The 17,560-nt window shown below is 41.3% G+C and overlaps 2 protein-coding genes across 2 annotated transcripts in view; both read left to right on the forward strand.

Moving 5' to 3' along the window:
• dync1h1 (dynein, cytoplasmic 1, heavy chain 1) overlaps positions 1–5,687 on the forward strand; it is a 28,018-nt gene extending 22,331 nt beyond the window's left edge. Inside the window, exons 61-77 of the mRNA XM_022198972.2 lie at positions 24–118; positions 213–387; positions 473–548; positions 659–819; positions 920–1,031; positions 1,171–1,231; positions 1,311–1,434; positions 1,566–1,679; positions 1,782–1,952; positions 2,145–2,362; positions 2,476–2,579; positions 3,592–3,800; positions 4,074–4,227; positions 4,361–4,503; positions 4,616–4,784; positions 5,004–5,128; positions 5,266–5,687. Of these exons, the coding sequence (XP_022054664.1) occupies positions 24–118; positions 213–387; positions 473–548; positions 659–819; positions 920–1,031; positions 1,171–1,231; positions 1,311–1,434; positions 1,566–1,679; positions 1,782–1,952; positions 2,145–2,362; positions 2,476–2,579; positions 3,592–3,800; positions 4,074–4,227; positions 4,361–4,503; positions 4,616–4,784; positions 5,004–5,128; positions 5,266–5,394 (2,340 nt within the window). The 3' untranslated portion in view covers positions 5,395–5,687. The remainder of the gene's footprint in view (positions 1–23; positions 119–212; positions 388–472; positions 549–658; positions 820–919; positions 1,032–1,170; positions 1,232–1,310; positions 1,435–1,565; positions 1,680–1,781; positions 1,953–2,144; positions 2,363–2,475; positions 2,580–3,591; positions 3,801–4,073; positions 4,228–4,360; positions 4,504–4,615; positions 4,785–5,003; positions 5,129–5,265) is intronic.
• A 3,888-nt stretch (positions 5,688–9,575) lies between these two features.
• On the forward strand, positions 9,576–17,371 carry wdr20a (WD repeat domain 20a). Its single transcript, XM_022198975.2, has 4 exons — positions 9,576–9,868; positions 12,304–12,486; positions 13,123–14,466; positions 16,257–17,371. The coding sequence occupies exons 1-4, from the start codon at positions 9,605–9,607 to the stop codon at positions 16,308–16,310; spliced, it is 1,845 nt and encodes a 614-aa protein (XP_022054667.1). The 5' UTR covers positions 9,576–9,604; the 3' UTR covers positions 16,311–17,371.
• Positions 17,372–17,560: the final 189 nt, after the last annotated feature.

Raw genomic sequence — 17,560 nt, forward strand, 5'->3', positions numbered from 1 at the left:
AAGTCTGGCTTATGTGGAATTAGGTGGCATTCAACAGAGTGGCCAGAGGTATGCTGCATCAGGACCACATTACCTTTGCAATGCTGCTGGCTAAGATCAGCCTAAAGGGCATGACCAGGTAATATTACACAGATGGAATGTCAGCAGTCATGTTACATAAAAGATGGTTTCTTAGTATTCTTGATCATCATAAATCTCTTCCATTCCTCCAGTGAGCCGTCGTACGATGCAGAATTCCAACACTTCTTGCGTGGTAAGGAGATTGTACTGACAGGAATGTCCCTGCCCAAAGTGAAGGGTCTGACCACTGATCAGAGTGAAGCCATGGTCCGGCTCAACCGCCTACCAGCATTCAAAGACTTGGTGGACAAAGTTGAGGCTGATGAGGTGGGTACTGACAAGTGCTGTTTAACTAGTATGACTTGTATGAACAAAATCAGTAAAGATTTTTCTCACTTTTTTTTATTTACAGCAATTCTTCATGTGGATTGAGAGCAACACTCCAGAGCTGGCTGTTCCTTACTTGTGGTCAGAGGAGAAGCAGTCCAGTGAGTATTACAACTTATTTTTTTAAATCATGCAGGAGCGTTGAAGCCAGGCAGGGTATGTACAGCACAGCATGTGCATTCTTTGTCTTCATGACCTGTTACCATTTCAGCCACCATCGGCCAGGCAGTCCACCAGCTGCTGCTTATTCAGGCCTTCCGTCCCGACCGTCTGCTGGCGATGTCGCACATTTTCGTCGCAAAGGTGTTGGGAGAGAGCTTCATGAACATCATCGAGCAACCTCTTGACCTGGCTAACATTGTGGACAGTGAGGTAGTATTAAAAGAATTCCTCTTCAAATATTTTTACTTGTAGAGCCTTCCTATTATTGTTGTTGAATAGCTTGTTCACATTCTTTTTCTTGTGTCTGCAGGTGAAGCCCAGCACTCCAGTGTTGATGTGTTCTGTACCAGGTTATGATGCCAGCGGGCTAGTCAGAGATCTGGCTGCTGAGCAGAACAAACAAATCACCTCCATTTCTATTGGTGAGGAGTAAATAAATATGGACTTCTTGGTTCAACTGTCATATTAACCAGATCTTAGTTTTTTGGCAGTTTTTCCCCCCTCTAATTTACAAGCTTATTGAGGAGATTCTAAATGTTTGCGTACTTCCACTGTCTACAGGCTCCGCTGAAGGTTTCAATAAGGCTGACAGAGACATAAACACTGCTGTCAAGTCTGGCAGGTGAGTAATGTTTTTGTGTATTGTAAAGCACAGTTTGCTTCCTTCGTTGTGCTGGAATCCTGACTGTTTGGTGCTGCAGGTGGGTGATGTTGGAGAACGTCCACCTGGCCCCTGCATGGTTGATGCAGCTGGAGAAGAAGCTTCACTCCATGCAACCTCATGCCAGCTTCAGGCTTTTCCTTACGATGGAGATCAACCCCAAGGTACACCACATCATTCATAAGAATATATCTAATGTCTAAAAATTGTAATACTCAAATCTTCAGTGAATTAATTATCAATTATAGGCCAAAAGTTCCTCTTTTTCTCAGTACTTTTCTGTTGTTTTTTTCAGGTGCCCGTGAATCTGCTTCGTGCTGGTCGCATCTTTGTGTTCGAACCTCCTCCTGGTGTCAAGGCCAACATGCTCAGGACCTTCAGCAGCATCCCTGTGGCTCGCATGTGCAAGGTGAGCAAAGCATCCACAAACACACTTCAAAAGATTAATAATTGTTCCTCAATATTGACTCCATATTTGCTTTCTAATTATTATTTTTTTTAATTTCTCCAGGCTCCCAACGAACGTGCTCGTCTCTACTTCCTGCTGGCTTGGTTCCATGCGGTCATCCAGGAGCGTCTGCGTTACGCACCACTCGGCTGGTCCAAGAAATATGAATTTGGAGAGTCTGATCTCCGCTCTGCTTGTGACACAGTCGACACCTGGCTGGACGACACTGCTAAGGTTGGGGATGATTGCAGAAGTTATAAACCTAAGCAGAAGAATGATCCGTATTTGAGTTAATAGAAAAATGTATCAACAACCCCCAATTTTGCACAGCTGTTACCTTTTGATATACTAAATATATTATATAAATTACCATTAAGATTTTGACACTTTGCTGTAAAAATTCGAACCAACTTTACACACTCACAGGGCCGTCAGAACATCGCACCAGACAAGATCCCCTGGGCAGCTCTGAAAACCCTGATGGCTCAGTCCATCTATGGTGGCCGCATTGACAATGAGTTTGACCAGCGGCTGCTCATCACCTTCCTGGAACGCATCTTCACCAAAGGAAGCTTTGACAGCGAGTTCAAACTGGCTCTCAAGGTCGACGGACACAAAGACATCAAGATGCCCGACGGTATTCGGTCAGTATCAGTTGGGTTTCAGCTTTTACTGCTAAATGTGTGAATATAATAAGAATGTTTTCTGATGATCTTAAATGTATACATTTGTTTTTTTTGATTTTCATTACTTGCAGACGTGAGGAGTTCATGCACTGGGTGGAGATGCTTCCTGACACTCAGACTCCATCCTGGCTCGGATTGCCGAGCAATGCTGAGAAGGTCTTGCTCACCACTCAGGGTATGACGCCGCCAGTCATCTTCATTATCTGTGCTCTGGTGTTTTGATGCAGTTACTGGACTGCAGGTTTTCCCGTTTCTTGTTCCATCTACACACCATATATTGTTATTTTTACAGGGTACACCAATAACCATTTCTCTCTCCGTTTTAGTGTCTTAACTCCTACTTTAACAGGGAGTCTCGATGCAATTTGAGGTCAAGAGTTTCCGTTTTTGCATCTGCTTTGGGCAGAATACTCTGTGGTGGCAAAAAAAAAAAACATTATGGGTGTTCAATCTGCTAATCTCTCATCTTCTCATCAGTTTTCCTCACCTTACTACCAATTGGTTTAACAACTAGTCCCTAGTTGTCGCCTTGTATAACACAGGGATAGAGTGTTCCCTTGCTGTAGTCATATCCATCGTACTTGAAGGTGCTCTGCCCCAAGGATGGGTGTGTGTATCCTCACCCTCCAGCAGCTGTATTTCACAGCCATCATGTCGCTTTGCTAAGATACTTTCTCCATCCCACTCTCAGATTAAGTTTTAAAGCAGCCACCCACGTCCTTATCCCGCAGATCCCCCTTTTATATCCTCCTCCTCCGTTTTGTTTCATTGATCTCTGCAACACCTCCAAAGTCCCAGCTGCTGAGACCTCCCTCTACACTCCCCCTTCCCTTCATCTTCATTTCCACCCCTTAGTTTCTCCCTCAAACCTGCCACCTTGTGTTGGTTGCATTTATTTCTTTTACAGATCCCGTCAATCAAGAACTTCCCAGTTATGCTGAATGTTACATTTAATGGAAAGTTTGCCTGCAGCCTTGTTGTGTTTTGTCCTCCCTGATGTTTTATCTGTTTGGCACAGTCCCGTTTATGATTAAGCAAACCCTTTATTAACACATCCTTGAGGTAAGCTGTTTGTTTCTTTGTTCCACGATTAATTTCTTCTCCCCCTACCTCCCACCATGGCCTTGTCTTCCACCTCTCTTCCACCTCCCTCCCTGCTCACTCGCTCACTCCGCCGGGCTGCGCAGGCACTGACATGATGGGTAAGATGCTGAAAATGCAGATGTTGGAGGATGAGGATGACCTTGCCTACGAGACGGAGAAGAAGGAGCGCACTTCATCCACGTCCGATGCCCAGCCAGCCTGGATGAGGACCCTCCACACCACCGCCTGTAACTGGCTGCAACTGATGCCACAAACCGTCAATCCACTCAAACGCACGGTGGAGAACATCAAGGTAATGACTTGATGAATAATAAGGACGGTGGCATGCCAGCAGACTTCTTGAAACAAGCTCAAAATATCCTTATTTATTAATTTAAGAACTTACTTCACTGACAGCTGGTCACTTGTATTGTTTTAATTTAGTGAAATAACCAGTTAAAATGAAAGAAATATAAGCACAGGTTTTCTTTTCAGTTGATGAATGTGTTTGCTTTTTCCTCTATATTTGATGCATCTATCCAGCACCTGTGTTTGCTGTAATGTCATCTTTTTCCAAACACACCAGGACCCACTGTTCCGCTTCTTTGAACGTGAGGTGAAGATGGGTTGCAAGATGCTTCAGGAGGTTCGTCAGGATCTGTCCGATGTGGTGCAAGTGTGTGAGGGCAAGAAGAAGCAGACCAACTACCTGCGCACACTCATCAGTGACCTTGTCAAAGGTTTGACCCACATTTGTTCATTTACTTTTACAAATTTAGCACATTTATTTGAAGTCAGATAAAGATGATGGCAGACTGCACTTTGAATGTCTGTTGCGCTATCTATGGTAGACACATGCCTCTTTTTCTGCAGGAATCCTCCCTCGTAGCTGGTGTCGGTACACAGTCCCAGCCGCCATGACTGTGATCCAGTGGGTGGCAGACTTCAGTGAGCGTATCAAACAGCTGCAGCAGATCTCCCAGGGAGCTGCTAGTGGAGGTGCAAAGGAACTGAAGGTATTATTTGCATACAGAATCAAACAAGTCTGAAGTAGTATGGTAACTGAAACGCATTTAGTACGACTACTTTTTTCCTTGTTCCACAACTCCTCTGTCTCTCCTTTTCCAGAACATCCATGTGTGCTTGGGCAGTCTGTTTGTGCCAGAGGCTTACATTACCGCCACCCGCCAGTACGTGGCGCAGGCCAACAGCTGGTCCCTGGAAGAGCTGTGTCTGGAGGTCAATGTCACCACTGCACAGGGCGCTTCTCTAGACGCCTGCAGCTTTGGTATCAAAGGTCAGAAAAAAATGTATTGCCTAACAAAGTGAACTGTGGTAATGGCAATTTCTGTGGGTGTGATTGGTCTAAATATCCTGTAGACATATATTGTATGACATTAAGTCAAATGAGCCTCACCAGCTTCTCAAAGATAAATTTGAGGTTTATTACAGTAGAGACATGTAAAGTGTAGTTTTTAGAGGTTCTTAATGTAAACATGTCATCTGTGTCTTCCAGGTCTGAAACTGCAGGGAGCTACTTGTACCAACAACAAGCTGTCTCTGTCCACCACCATCTCCACCGAGCTGCCCCTCACTCAGCTCCGCTGGATCAAGCAAAGCAATGCTGAGAAGAGACACATGGTATAAACAACATATGGACATACAAAACAACTATATTTTTGTGTTTATTCTGTGCTGTCCAACAGTTTAGGGGGGAAAAAAGCATTGGCCTTGCTGTCCTCATCACTGTTTGGGTTTTTTTTTTCTTCTCATTGCAGGTGACTCTACCAGTGTACCTGAACTTCACTCGGTCTGTCCTCATCTTCACTGTCGACTTTGACATTGCCACCAAGGAAGATCCTCATAGCTTCTATGAGCGTGGAGTTGCTGTTCTGTGCACCGAGTAAATGAAACAAGTCATTCCTATAGACTAGAAAGTAATCATTCTACCACATGTAATCACTTCATTGAAAGTAGTTGTAGCCTGTTGCATTCAAATATGAAACTTAAACATTAGTGGAACAGTAATGACCATTTAACCATTGTTAGTGTCCTTGGAAAGTGTTTTGGAAGGTCAGTGAATGTTGTCAGATGGTAAATGAAGAGAACATGTGAGTTGGAAAAGGAAAGTTGAAAGGAAAATGTTTTAATGAAAGAGTCAATGTTTTTAGATTTGAATAAATCTCGTTGGAATCATGAACTGCCTTCAGCTTTTCTTCTTGTAAATGTTTAATCTGTATCATTGATGGCATTTTCTTGTTTCTGTTGAGATGCCTTTTCTTTCTATACCGTTAAACATACTTTCAAGTCAGGTGAACATTTATTGAAAAAGATGACAATGTTCATTTTTTTTAATGATAAATTGTGTTGGCATGATCAAACAAGGCAACCAAGTCAGTTAAAATGTCTCAGTATATTCTGACAAATGACCTTGTCACTTTACAGCCTGTTTTGTTTCTATAAATGAGGTTTCCCAAACTGAACAGTATCACCAACAGTGTACCAAAAAACATTTTGATTTTACAGAGGATAAAATTAGCACAAGCCAGAAAATCAAAGGTCACGTGAGTAGACCTTAACCTCATCTTCAGTTGCAGCTGTTAGTCATAGACCTCATAATCACATTTTATAAACCTGTTATTCAAAACGTGATGCAAATATAGTAAAGGCTTCACTGAACTAAGGCAAAACAGTTAAAAATGCTGTACTTAAAGTGTAACTCTACCACCTGTTGATTGGAGGGAAGACTTAAGTTTTTGATGGAAACGTAAACTTTGCAAGCTTCTAAGAAAATGAAAAATACAAAAAAGTTTCAGACAAATGTGAGTTTTAGGTCCTTGTCTATTTAAGTCGGCGCAAATACTGAGCGCAAACGTTTAAAATACATGGAATCCAACATTATTCCTGACAAGGTGGTGCATTTTCAGCTTAACCCATTAAAAAAAAAAAAAAAAAAAACATACTTTACAGTTCATCTATAAGTGGTGGAGATTCTACATTAGTAGTTGATTTATGCATCCCTTAATTTCTGCATTTGTCCATTTGGATCACTGTATATAAGATAAAATTCAAACAACTCAACATTTTAACAAACTTAATGTGCAGCAGCATAAATACATTTAGCTGATTTTGAACAAAAACACCCACCATCACACTTTAGAATACATATTTGGTGTACATGAGTGAACAATGTGTATTTTCAAATAACTATTTACAATATTTTAGTCCAGTTTCAATCTTTAAAAGGCATTTAATATGACTGCAACCCATGGTTAGATGACTCTAAAGTGCCTCAGATGCAGAGGTCTTTCCTTCCTTTTCGTGCTCCATGCCGGCAACACATTGCCTCTTTCTTTGGTAAAACTCCACTTCTTGTGCTCCAGGGAGAGGCAGCTTTCTCTTGGAAAGAAAGCTTGAGAATCTGTCAGAGGAACTGGTTAGTACACGAGGGGAGCTTTCATTCACTGGGGTGTGAGAAGAGGATGATTTTATACGACGTAAGCCTGAATCATTAAGTTGTAACTCTACATCCATGGCTTGTGCTGTTGAATCAATCTTTTCCTCTGTGAGATTTCTACAACCCTCCAGATCACCATGAGAGGGCAGAGAGTCAGGCCCACAGACCAACAGCTCAGAGTCACTTTTACTTTTCACCTGGACATCCATAAGATGTTGCTTCTCTGTTGCAGAGTCTCTCATCCCATTTTTCACCGCACTCCTAAAGGCACTAGAGGCAGAGTGATGAAGGATAAATCGCCTGCTCCGGCTCAACAGGCGACCTCCTTGTCCCTGCTGCCTCGTTTGCCTGCTGGAGACGCCCACATCCATGCGTGACTCATCAGAATCCTCAGAGCTCCCATCGTACGGGTCCAAACTCTACAAGCACATGCACTTTCATTCATGAGCATGGCATGGAGATGCTTTAGCAGCAGACGTGGACAGAGGAGAGAAAGGAGGATGCTTACCTCAGAATAAGAGCCAGGCTTTTCTGCAGGTTTCTCTGTTAACTGCATTGACTGTTGTGAAGTCCCACTCTCTGGTGCACTGCTCACACACCCCTACTCACAAAAAACTGGAATTCATTTTTTGCACAACAACATAAGTTATTTTTACCTAGAAATGTCAGTGCAAGCTTCCTAAATTAAATGATCTTTAGTTAAACATCTCTGTATGAAGCTGTGTACTAGAAGTGCGCAATGAAAAGGGATGAAACCAAAGTTATAATGGACATATAGGATAAGGTTGTAGGAAAGAAATTTGATCTCATCTTTTGTTTTGTACATTTTTCTCAAGGAACATGTTATAATTCTACAGAACAAAGCATTTGAAAAAGTAGTTATGCTGTATAAATATACATTCTACGTGCTCATTGTGCCTGTGAGAGTGTTCAGAGCATCAAATAAAGCAGTACCATAGTGCTGGTGTCTGACCACCTTGCGCTGATTTCGGAGTCAGAATCTGTGCTGGATGTCACTCTGCACATGTCCTTACACAAAATAGAGGGCACTCTAGTTCACATGAGCATTTCATAGCAGGAGAAACAATAAGTAATCTATAATTTAAATCAGAGAGCCTGCAGATAGGCCTGTGAAAAGTATTGTGGGTACCTAAACCTACCATGTACTTCTGAGTGAGCTGGTCCATGCAGTTGGGGTCACGTCTATCACTCTGGTCTGAATGCAGATAAAAATATATACTTCAACAATGTACATTGGAATGATGCAATTGCTATACAAACAAAGTCCTGCAGTACAAAGAGACCTTGTCTAAGGTCATAAATAATGCATCAATCTTTCAGCACGTTACAAAACCAAAAATTTTTGATCGGAAATACCGACACATACCTGGAAGTGAACGATGACGTCTTGTCCTTTGTGCCATTATGTTTCTAAAATAGGTAAAATACTGAAAAGATGCTGTGACAATGCGTGACAATGCAGTCAGGAAATGTTTGGATTAATTAACCACCAGGTGGCTTTGATGTGAAACAGCCAAGTGTGGGCACAGGTGAGCAGGATGCACACCAGCAGCTGTCATGAGTTTAAAATGCCACTCATTTCAAGAGTTGGAAGATTTATTTAGGTGTGTATGAGTGACTAAATGTGTTTTCTTGTAGTTTTTAAACTCTTACTGACCACTTTGCAAGCCTTTTTTTTTCAGAAAAAGGTATTAATTTTTTAATGACCCTACATATGAGTCATGTTAATAGTATAAAAAGGAAAAAAGTAAATGCATGTACATTCATATACATTAAACTACAGACTTATTTTGCATTGTTAGTTTTTTCTTCCCACCAGCAAAATTGATTTTAATGCAAAGACGAGCAAAGTCACTGTCATGCCAGAAATGTATAAAAAGAAATTAAAACAAACAATTTGTAGCTACTCAGGAGGGGAATTATGTTCATCATTTGTATTTCGTCAACTGTTTTTTAAGAGTTTTGAAACTGTTCGCTTCCTATGGCCAAGCAGATACAGACTGTATTGTCTATTTAAGCAGCAGATGACTTGATAGCCCAACAAACAGTTCAACAGCGTAGTTCCTGCTTTACATGCTGTTTGAATAATAATAATAATAATAATAATAATAATAATAATACATTAAATTATTAATTAAAAGACAGCTTATTTTTTTCGTTAAAAAATCTGCAAAAACCAACCAGAAAGTACCTGTTTGCTGGTTTTACAACAAACTTTACAACAAAAACAACAACAGAAAATAGTAATAATAAATAAATTCATTAATCAACAATAAAAACGGATTATTTTTGTGAAAAAAATCTGCAAAAACTAACAATAACAACAACAACAACTAATAATAATAATAATAATAATTCCACTTTTAAAATCTAGGTTTCTGTTTACTTGGTAATGCTGTTACACATTTACATAACCAATAACTTACCACCAAAGTAAAATAAATCCTACACTTCTGTTACAAACCGTTATTCATCCAATTTTATTTCAAGTTAAGGTTTTATTTAAATTGACAAAGCTGTCACAACATTCACCGGTAGCATCCCTGCACCAGTTCCCCGGTGAACCGTTGGGGGGAACGGGAGAGTCGGAATGCCCGCTCCCATCCGTGCGTAAGATCCGGCCTGAGGGAAAGGGATGAATGTTAATTTCAAAGATGGCGGCGGAGGGAGGAGGGAAGGAGATGAACGAAATTAAAACTCAGTTCACCACTCGGGAAGGTGTCTACAAACTCCTCACTCACTCCGAATACAGCCGTCCCAACAGGGTGCCTTTCAACTCGCAAGGCTCCAACCCCGTCAAGGTCTCCTTCGTGAACGTCAACGACCAGTCGGGCAACGGCGACAGGATCTGTTTCAATGTGGGCCGTGAGCTCTACTTCTACATCTACAAAGGCGTTAGAAAGGTAGCGTGCTAACGCGGCTAATGTCAACGGAAATTGGCGACACTGCAAGTCAACACGCATCGCTGCTGTCTCGGTTGTTGTCGAAGTTTAGGCTTGTGTTTACCGTGTTTAATAACTCTGACAGGTGCTTGACTTTGAAATTAGCTGGCAGCTAGCTAGTTAGCTCGGAGCTATGATGAAGCTAGCCCACTTAGCTAGCTAGCCAACGCAACTGGCTAGCGTTAGCAAGGCTACTCCGAGGCCAGGGGCTAAACTCTGTCCCCAGCCCGTCGCCCTGTTTTACTTTTACTGTATGATAGGTTTCTTGAGGTTACATAAATATCGTTGGTATAAAGTTGAACGCTTCTTATGGTTGAAGTTGTCAGTGTTGGAGTTGCCTCTGTAACGGGTATAGTTTGTGTTGAAAGTGTTTCTCTCGGTAGTGACAGCTTTTTGCGTTACCACACATAACACCTGTCGACGTCCCTTTGACTGACAGGTGTCGGCAAATCACAATGATGCAGACTCAGGGTATAGACAAATATTTGGCAGGCAAACTAGCTGCTGCCGTCACCTTTTTAATGTAATGGCACTCTGCTCTTTGCTTGGGGATGTGCCTGGACAAAACCTGTGTCCTGATCAAACTCAGCTGACTTGGCATATTTCGATTTTGCATTTGCTAGGGATACGTGCCTGTGAAAGACTGTAGCACTATACAGTATATTTGTAGGTTCTCCGTGTAACACCAGTCACTGATAAGTAATCTAAGTCTTCAACTCCTCGTGATGGTAGATCAGATGAATATGAGTTTCATAGTTATACAGAAGGCGGAGAACTGGTGGGAATCACATGATTCTAGCTACCTAGTCTTGTCAAGATACTCATCCCTATGGTATTCAGATGCCATTCAGTATCATGATGTAATTTCTCCACATGCCACATTTAATTCAACCGTAAAGCATGTGTGTGTGTGTGTGTGTGTGTGTGTGTGTATGTATATATATATATATATATATATATATATGTATGTTTTGGCTCTATGACAGCAACTTTAGCATCATGGATCAGCTGACTGTCAAACTGATGCAATGTGTCACAGGCTTTAGCAGACTCATAGAGAAACATGTGAGTGTCATGCATGCTATCATTCAAGTGTAAAATAGCTGTAGACTGGCTAAAGACTACCAGTAATTAGAGTTTAAATGTGCATGTAGTATGAGGTCAAAACTGTGCGGTGACCCCAGTGTTGTCAGTCTATGCAAGTTAAATTTTTCATGAAATGTCAAATGTAGTCTATCAGGTGAATATCATAAAGAGAAGCCGGAAATTTCTGGGATTTTATTGTTCCGATATATTATCGTATACATGTGGCTACGCCTATTTGGAAAAAAATTGGAAACAAAGTTCACAGTTAAATTTATCAGGCTCTGTTATTGTTTGTGTGAATCTAAAACCTCATTACCTGTTCAGAGGTTTGTTGTGTAAAGCTCTTTTTATGTAATGTCAAACCAAGCACTGTTTCGCACAATGATTACTGTTTTGATTTATTGACACGGCAGTAATTCTACAAAATGGCTAAATATCTCAGTCTTGCTCATGGATAGTATGATAAAGTCTTTGACTTATTTCTGTCATTGTGAGACATTACACCTGTGCTTTTGTAAATTTGACTGGACACTTGATTTAAACTACATTTATGACCTAATTTGACACTTTGGCTCTGACAGAAAGAGCCAAATGTTACGTCCAGCACTAATGTCGAAACTACTGAGTCATCATCTTAAAAGAATTTTCCATTCTGCCAGTAGTGTAAACTGTAAATCATTAACAAATGGGAGCATTGTTATACTGGTTATCTAAAGGCCCTATGGTGTGTTTGCAGCAGTATATTGCTGTTTCCCTGATTCCTTAAACAGCAAGTACACTAGGACAGCTGACAACTATTTATCTATAGAGAAAGGACATACCTCTGTACTTGAGTTCTTCCTCATTTTTGCTCAGGGAATGTGAGTTATTTGATGTGTTGCTGAATGTTGTACAGTATTATTTTACATTCAGTCACTTCTTGTGCACTGTAATTGCGAGCAGCTTGCTTTTAAAGGACGGGCTGAAGGGCAAATTTAGTGTCTCCTCTCTCATCAGTGGAATTAACACTGTTCCTTCAAGTTCTCTGAACTCTGTTCCAATGTGTTTGAGATGCAACACAGGAAAAAAAACATAGCTGCACACTCAGCTCCTGTGGTTTTTTTTTCCTGACAGTTTGACCAGCAGCAGTAGCCTTCGTCTTGCAGCAAAATGCATAAAGTCATTTCAGATATTTAAAGGTTACTGCACTTACTTCATCTGCATATATGCTCTCTCTCTCTCTCTCTCTCTCTCTCTCTCTCTCTCTCTCTCTCTCTCTCTCTCTCTCTCTCTCTCTCTCTCTCTCTCTCTCTCTCTCTCTCTCTCTTTAGGCTGCGGACTTGAGCAAGCCCATAGACAAGCGCATTTACAAGGGAACGCAGCCCACGTGTCATGACTTCAACCACCTCACAGCTACAGCAGAAAGTGTGTCCTTGCTGGTGGGTTTCTCAGCAGGACAGGTACAGCTCATTGACCCCATCAAGAAGGAGACAAGCAAGCTTTTCAATGAGGAGGTAGGTCTCTGAAGGACAAAGTAGATAAAAACGCTGTGTACATTATCCTTTTTTAATCATCATTCTATCACTTTTTGTGGTAATGATTGACGTGTTGAGCCATGTTATCAGACAGACATCCAAATATTTTTAAGGCCATTGTGGCTGAAAAAGTATTTTTTGTATCACACTTAATTCCACACAATTTATTAGGTTTATGCCCCACAGAGGAACCAAAAAATAATGTACAACTTGCTGTGTGAAAATGGTTATTCATGTAAAGCACTGCTTCTGAATTTCTCTTAAACAATAACATAAATGAAAAAATCTTTTTTTTTTTGCGTTTTCTTGTGGTAAGCTCTTCTGCCATCTGATGTAAAGGATCTGAATGGCAAAAAAGAGTGATGTGTTCAAAGAATTTATCACAGGTTTTCTTTGTGACCTTGTGCTTTTCCTGCCTACCACCTTTAACTGTATTGGCCTCAAAAAGATGTAATGACTCGAGACTGTCTGTATTAAATTGTAATACTTTCATCTTATTATAAATATTGATCATATTCCATGATACCATGCTGAAATTGTTTTTTTCCCTATTCTTCCCTGCTCTCTCCTTTCCCATCTTCTTCTCAAATCTCAACCTTTCCTTTCTACTGACAGAGATTAATAGACAAGTCCAGAGTAACCTGCGTGAAATGGGTGCCAGGCTCTGAGAGCCTGTTTCTGGTCTCTCATGCCAGTGGGAATATGTACCTGTACAATGTGGAGCATACCTGTGGCACCACAGCGCCACACTACCAGCTGCTCAAACAGGGAGAGAACTACTCTGTACACACCTGCAAGAGTAAATCCACGCGGAACCCTCTACTAAAGTGGACAGTGGGTGAGGGCGCTCTGAACGAGTTTGCCTTCTCTCCAGATGGGAAGTTCCTTGCCTGTGTAAGCCAAGACGGCTTCCTACGGGTGTTCAACTTTGATGCTGTTGAGCTTCACGGCACCATGAAGAGCTATTTTGGTGGCCTGTTGTGTGTGTGCTGGAGCCCTGATGGAAAGTACATAGTCGCAGGTGGAGAGGACGATCTAGTGACTGTGTGGTCGTTCTTGGACTGCAGAGTCATTGCCCGAGGTCACGGCCACAAGTCATGGGTGAGTGTGGTGGCATTTGACCATTACACCACCAGCGTGGAGGAGAGTGACCCAATGGAGTTTAGTGGCAGCGATGAGGACTTTCAGGATCAGATGATCCACTTTGGACGAGATCGTGCCAACAGTACACAGTCTCGACTTTCCAAGCGCAACTCCACAGACAGCCGGCCTGTTAGTGTCACATACCGGTTTGGCTCAGTGGGTCAGGACACCCAACTGTGCCTGTGGGACCTCACCGAGGACATCCTTTTCCCCCATCTTCCCCTCTCACGGACACGAACACATACTAATGTGATGAATGCTACCAGCCCTCCTGCGGGTGCTACAATAATCACTAACACCTCTAGTAACACTACTAACGGAAACAACAGCGGTGCCAATACTCCTGGCATGAACTCCCTCTCTACCACATTACCACGCTCCAACAGCCTCCCTCATTCAGCCGGCACCACCACAACAACAGCAAACAACACCAACAAGGCCAGCAGCGGTGGTGGAATCGGCAGTGGTATTATGGACAGTGCCATTGCTACAGGTGTGAGCAAGTTTGCCACGCTGTCACTCCATGATCGGAAGGAGCGCCACCACGAGAAGGACCACAAACGCAACCACAGCATGGGTCACATCAGCAGTAAGAGCAGTGACAAGCTCAACCTGCTGACTAAAACCAAAACGGACCCTGCTAAGACTCTGGGCACCCTGCTGTGTCCACGCATGGAGGACGTGCCCCTCCTTGAGCCCCTCATCTGTAAAAAAATAGCACACGAGAGACTGACTGTACTCATATTTTTAGAGGACTGTTTAGTGACTGCTTGTCAGGAGGGATTTATTTGCACATGGGCGAGGCCAGGCAAAGTGGTAAGTTCTTTTTAATGTAGGAAATGTGGGGAAAATTGACGCCATGATGTTATGTCTGTCAGTCTTAAGCAACCAGGAAATGACATTCTGAAGGCATACAAAAAACTGTGGACATTTGGAATAGCATTTTTATTAGCTTTTATAATCAAATTGTCATTCTGCAGGCAGGCGAGTAACATATCAGACTTTGTTTTATGTATACCTGCTTTCCAGTAAAAGACTCTGATGCCTAAGCTTTAGATATAACCTATGCTTTGAACATCTAGTTCCTGGTTATAGAAATCTATTCTGAGAGTAGAATTTTCTGTATAGACCTGTGAGATGAAGAAAAACATTTTCCATATGAAGTATGTTCATTGGTTCTCCATAATCATCCCACAGTGCGTAGCAGCATAGCCGACAAGTCATCTGCATACACTCTCACATTTAGGGGCTGGGTTCTGGGAGCTGGTGTCATTTTAGATCCAGTTCTGGTCAACAAAATATCAGGATTCCTTACACTCTGCAGCTAAACAAATTTCTCATTTAATTGTCTCTCTCCTGTTTGTTTGTTTTGGGGTTTTTTCCCATTGGCAAAGTCTCACGGTCAAACCAAGCAGGTGAAGTTAGCAGCTTCTCATTTATAGCCACTGTTCCTTTCTCCGGTTACAATGACCAGCGTCTCCAATGGTAGATCATATCAGCTGTATCAAGTTATTAACAGCTCCATTGAAACCTTGTTGGTCCATGTGCTCTCTCCAAGCCGTTGACTGAACTCTGCCAAAGACTGAGCGAAAAGACGTCATCATCATATACCTCTGCAACCACCACTGATCTGTGTTTGTGCTGTTCAACAGAGTGGACGCTCTTCTTTATCAAATCAACACTTGAAACTCGTTATCTGGTGTTATCTTGTTGCAGCTGTTGAGTGCGTCAAACAATCCATAATAAACATTTCTGATCTTGTTTTCAGGTTGGAGGTTACAAGTTATGAGCAAGCTATTTTAATTAAGTGCTAGCCATCACTGAAAACTGTAGTACTTCAGGATCCTTGTCCAGTGACAGCTGATCACAGACCTAAACTGAATTCATAACTTGACTTATTTGCAAATGATCAAAGCTAAACTTAATCAGAATTAATAATGAAGTTGAAAGACTTTGACAAAATGCTATTGATTCACATTTCAGCTTTTATAAATTAGCTCTGCATTTGCCCAAGGAATCTTTGCAGTTCCTCACATGCTTACAGCTTAATGCGTGTATACACTCTTATATGCTTCTCTTTTGTTTGTGGTTTGAGAGATTTTTGCAAAAATGAGGCACATGATAGTCGGAATCTGGAACATGACTAGAAGTCTGACTTCTAGTTACTGCAGTTATTTTTAACAAGTGTGACATTCACAGGGGAAAACACCCTTGTATTTTCATCCTAATTGGATACTTGAGGCTGGAGGAAAAAGTTGTACACGTGATGATTCATTTAAACCAATCAGTAGAAAAGATAGTTTGTCCTCAAATGCCCTTGAAGGTTGAATCCAGGGGTAAAACAGAAATGCCTTCTGAAGAAACAAGTCAATGGGCCGATGGTGTTTTCGAAAAGTGCCTTGATCGAGAAAACCTCTCAAAGACACTGTTAGTCTCACACTGTACACTACGCATCTACTTTGACTGCTGTGCACAGGCTTTTGATTTAATGCTAGGGACCGGGATAAGGAAGGATGAGAGCTATTTTTAATGAGCTATTTGTTGCTTGATTTTGCTGTAGTATGTGGACTTTCCCAATGCAAATCTCCTTGTTTTCCTTTTTCCAGGGTTTATTGTCATCCCAAAACCAAGCCAGCTCTCCCAGTGGAACAGTAGTATAGCCACAATATTTCTGCTGCTAAAGAACCCTGCAACCCAGAGTCTGATGCTGCTCTTCACCCTGCAAGCATTGCAAGTTTTCCTTTTCTTTTATACCCCTCCCTCTCCCCAGTTTTGTTAATGGCTTTTCTGTTGTTTTTGTTTATCACACACTTGACCTAGAGGAGGAATGGAACAGGAAAAGGTGCGGTGCAATTGTGGACTATTGCGCTCAAGTACTATTCTTCTCTGGAGTTTTAACATATTTTAGAATTTTTAAAAAAAATCTTTTTTGTTTCCATGTCCGATCTCATCAGACTGTTGTCCTCTCTGGAATTAAGGCTTCGCTTTGTTAGATGCAAACCAGACAATTGTGGCTTGAGATTAAAGGGATAGTTCATTTAATTTTCATAATCTCTTCACCCCTTTTTTAAGATTTTGTTATGTAACCCGGTGTAGGCTCAGGGTTACTAAAGTATGAAGTTTGAAAGAGCTATCCTTTTATGACCAAGTGCGTGAGCATCTGAAAATTTTGCATCCATCCACATTCACCCACCACTTCTGTCTTTTCTTAAGTAGAATCTCCCCATTGACGACTTTGCACTGATTTTGTTAGCTATGTTGTTGTTTGTTTTTATAACTACTCTAATGGAACAAAAAAAAGGAGGGTTGAGGACTGCCTTGTTGCACTCGGCTTTAACATCCTCAGTCTTGAAATCTGAATCTATAAAGCTGGTTGCTGCAATCATAGTCTCTTTAAAGGAAAAAAAAAGGTTTGCACTTAAATTAGTTTATTAGAAGAAAATGGCTTTACATTTTTGGGTGTGTTCAGAACTCACAGATGGCTAATACAGTAGGAGAAGAAAATGATAAAAACTATTAAAACCTTTATCTATTGAGCATTTATTTTAATATTATTTCAGATTCGAATCTGCTCTGTATCATAATGTGTATATTGTAATTAATTGATTTGATGGGGGCCTAAGCAAACTACCATTATTCCAGTGGAAGTTTTGTCATTGATAGTTATATTTCTAAAGCCTAAAGTATACATATTAATAATATTAAAATAATCTTGAATACACTGTTTTCCGTTCATTTTTTGTGCACTCACATGTAATGTACTTGCATCTCAAAATTCAAACGTCTCCATCATGAAAATGCTGCAGCCTTAAAGAACAGGCTCTCAGGTTTGGAAGTCTGTGATGCTCAGAAAGTCTGGCAAATGGTTGAACCTCAAAAGACTCTCCTCAGTTTGATACCAGCTGTCTTC

The sequence above is a fragment of the Acanthochromis polyacanthus genome, chromosome 1 (genome assembly GCF_021347895.1).
Source record: "Acanthochromis polyacanthus isolate Apoly-LR-REF ecotype Palm Island chromosome 1, KAUST_Apoly_ChrSc, whole genome shotgun sequence".
Taxonomy (NCBI): Eukaryota; Metazoa; Chordata; class Actinopteri; family Pomacentridae; genus Acanthochromis; species Acanthochromis polyacanthus.

Coding starts and splice junctions, on each gene's coding strand:
- wdr20a (XM_022198975.2), top strand. CDS start 9,605: ATGTTAATTTCAAAGATGGCGGCGGAGGGAGGAGGGAAGGAGATGAAC. Junction 9,869..12,303: donor TCTACAAAGGCGTTAGAAAG/GTAGCGTGCTAA, acceptor CTCTCTCTTTAG/GCTGCGGACTTGAGCAAGCC. Junction 12,487..13,122: donor GCAAGCTTTTCAATGAGGAG/GTAGGTCTCTGA, acceptor TTCTACTGACAG/AGATTAATAGACAAGTCCAG.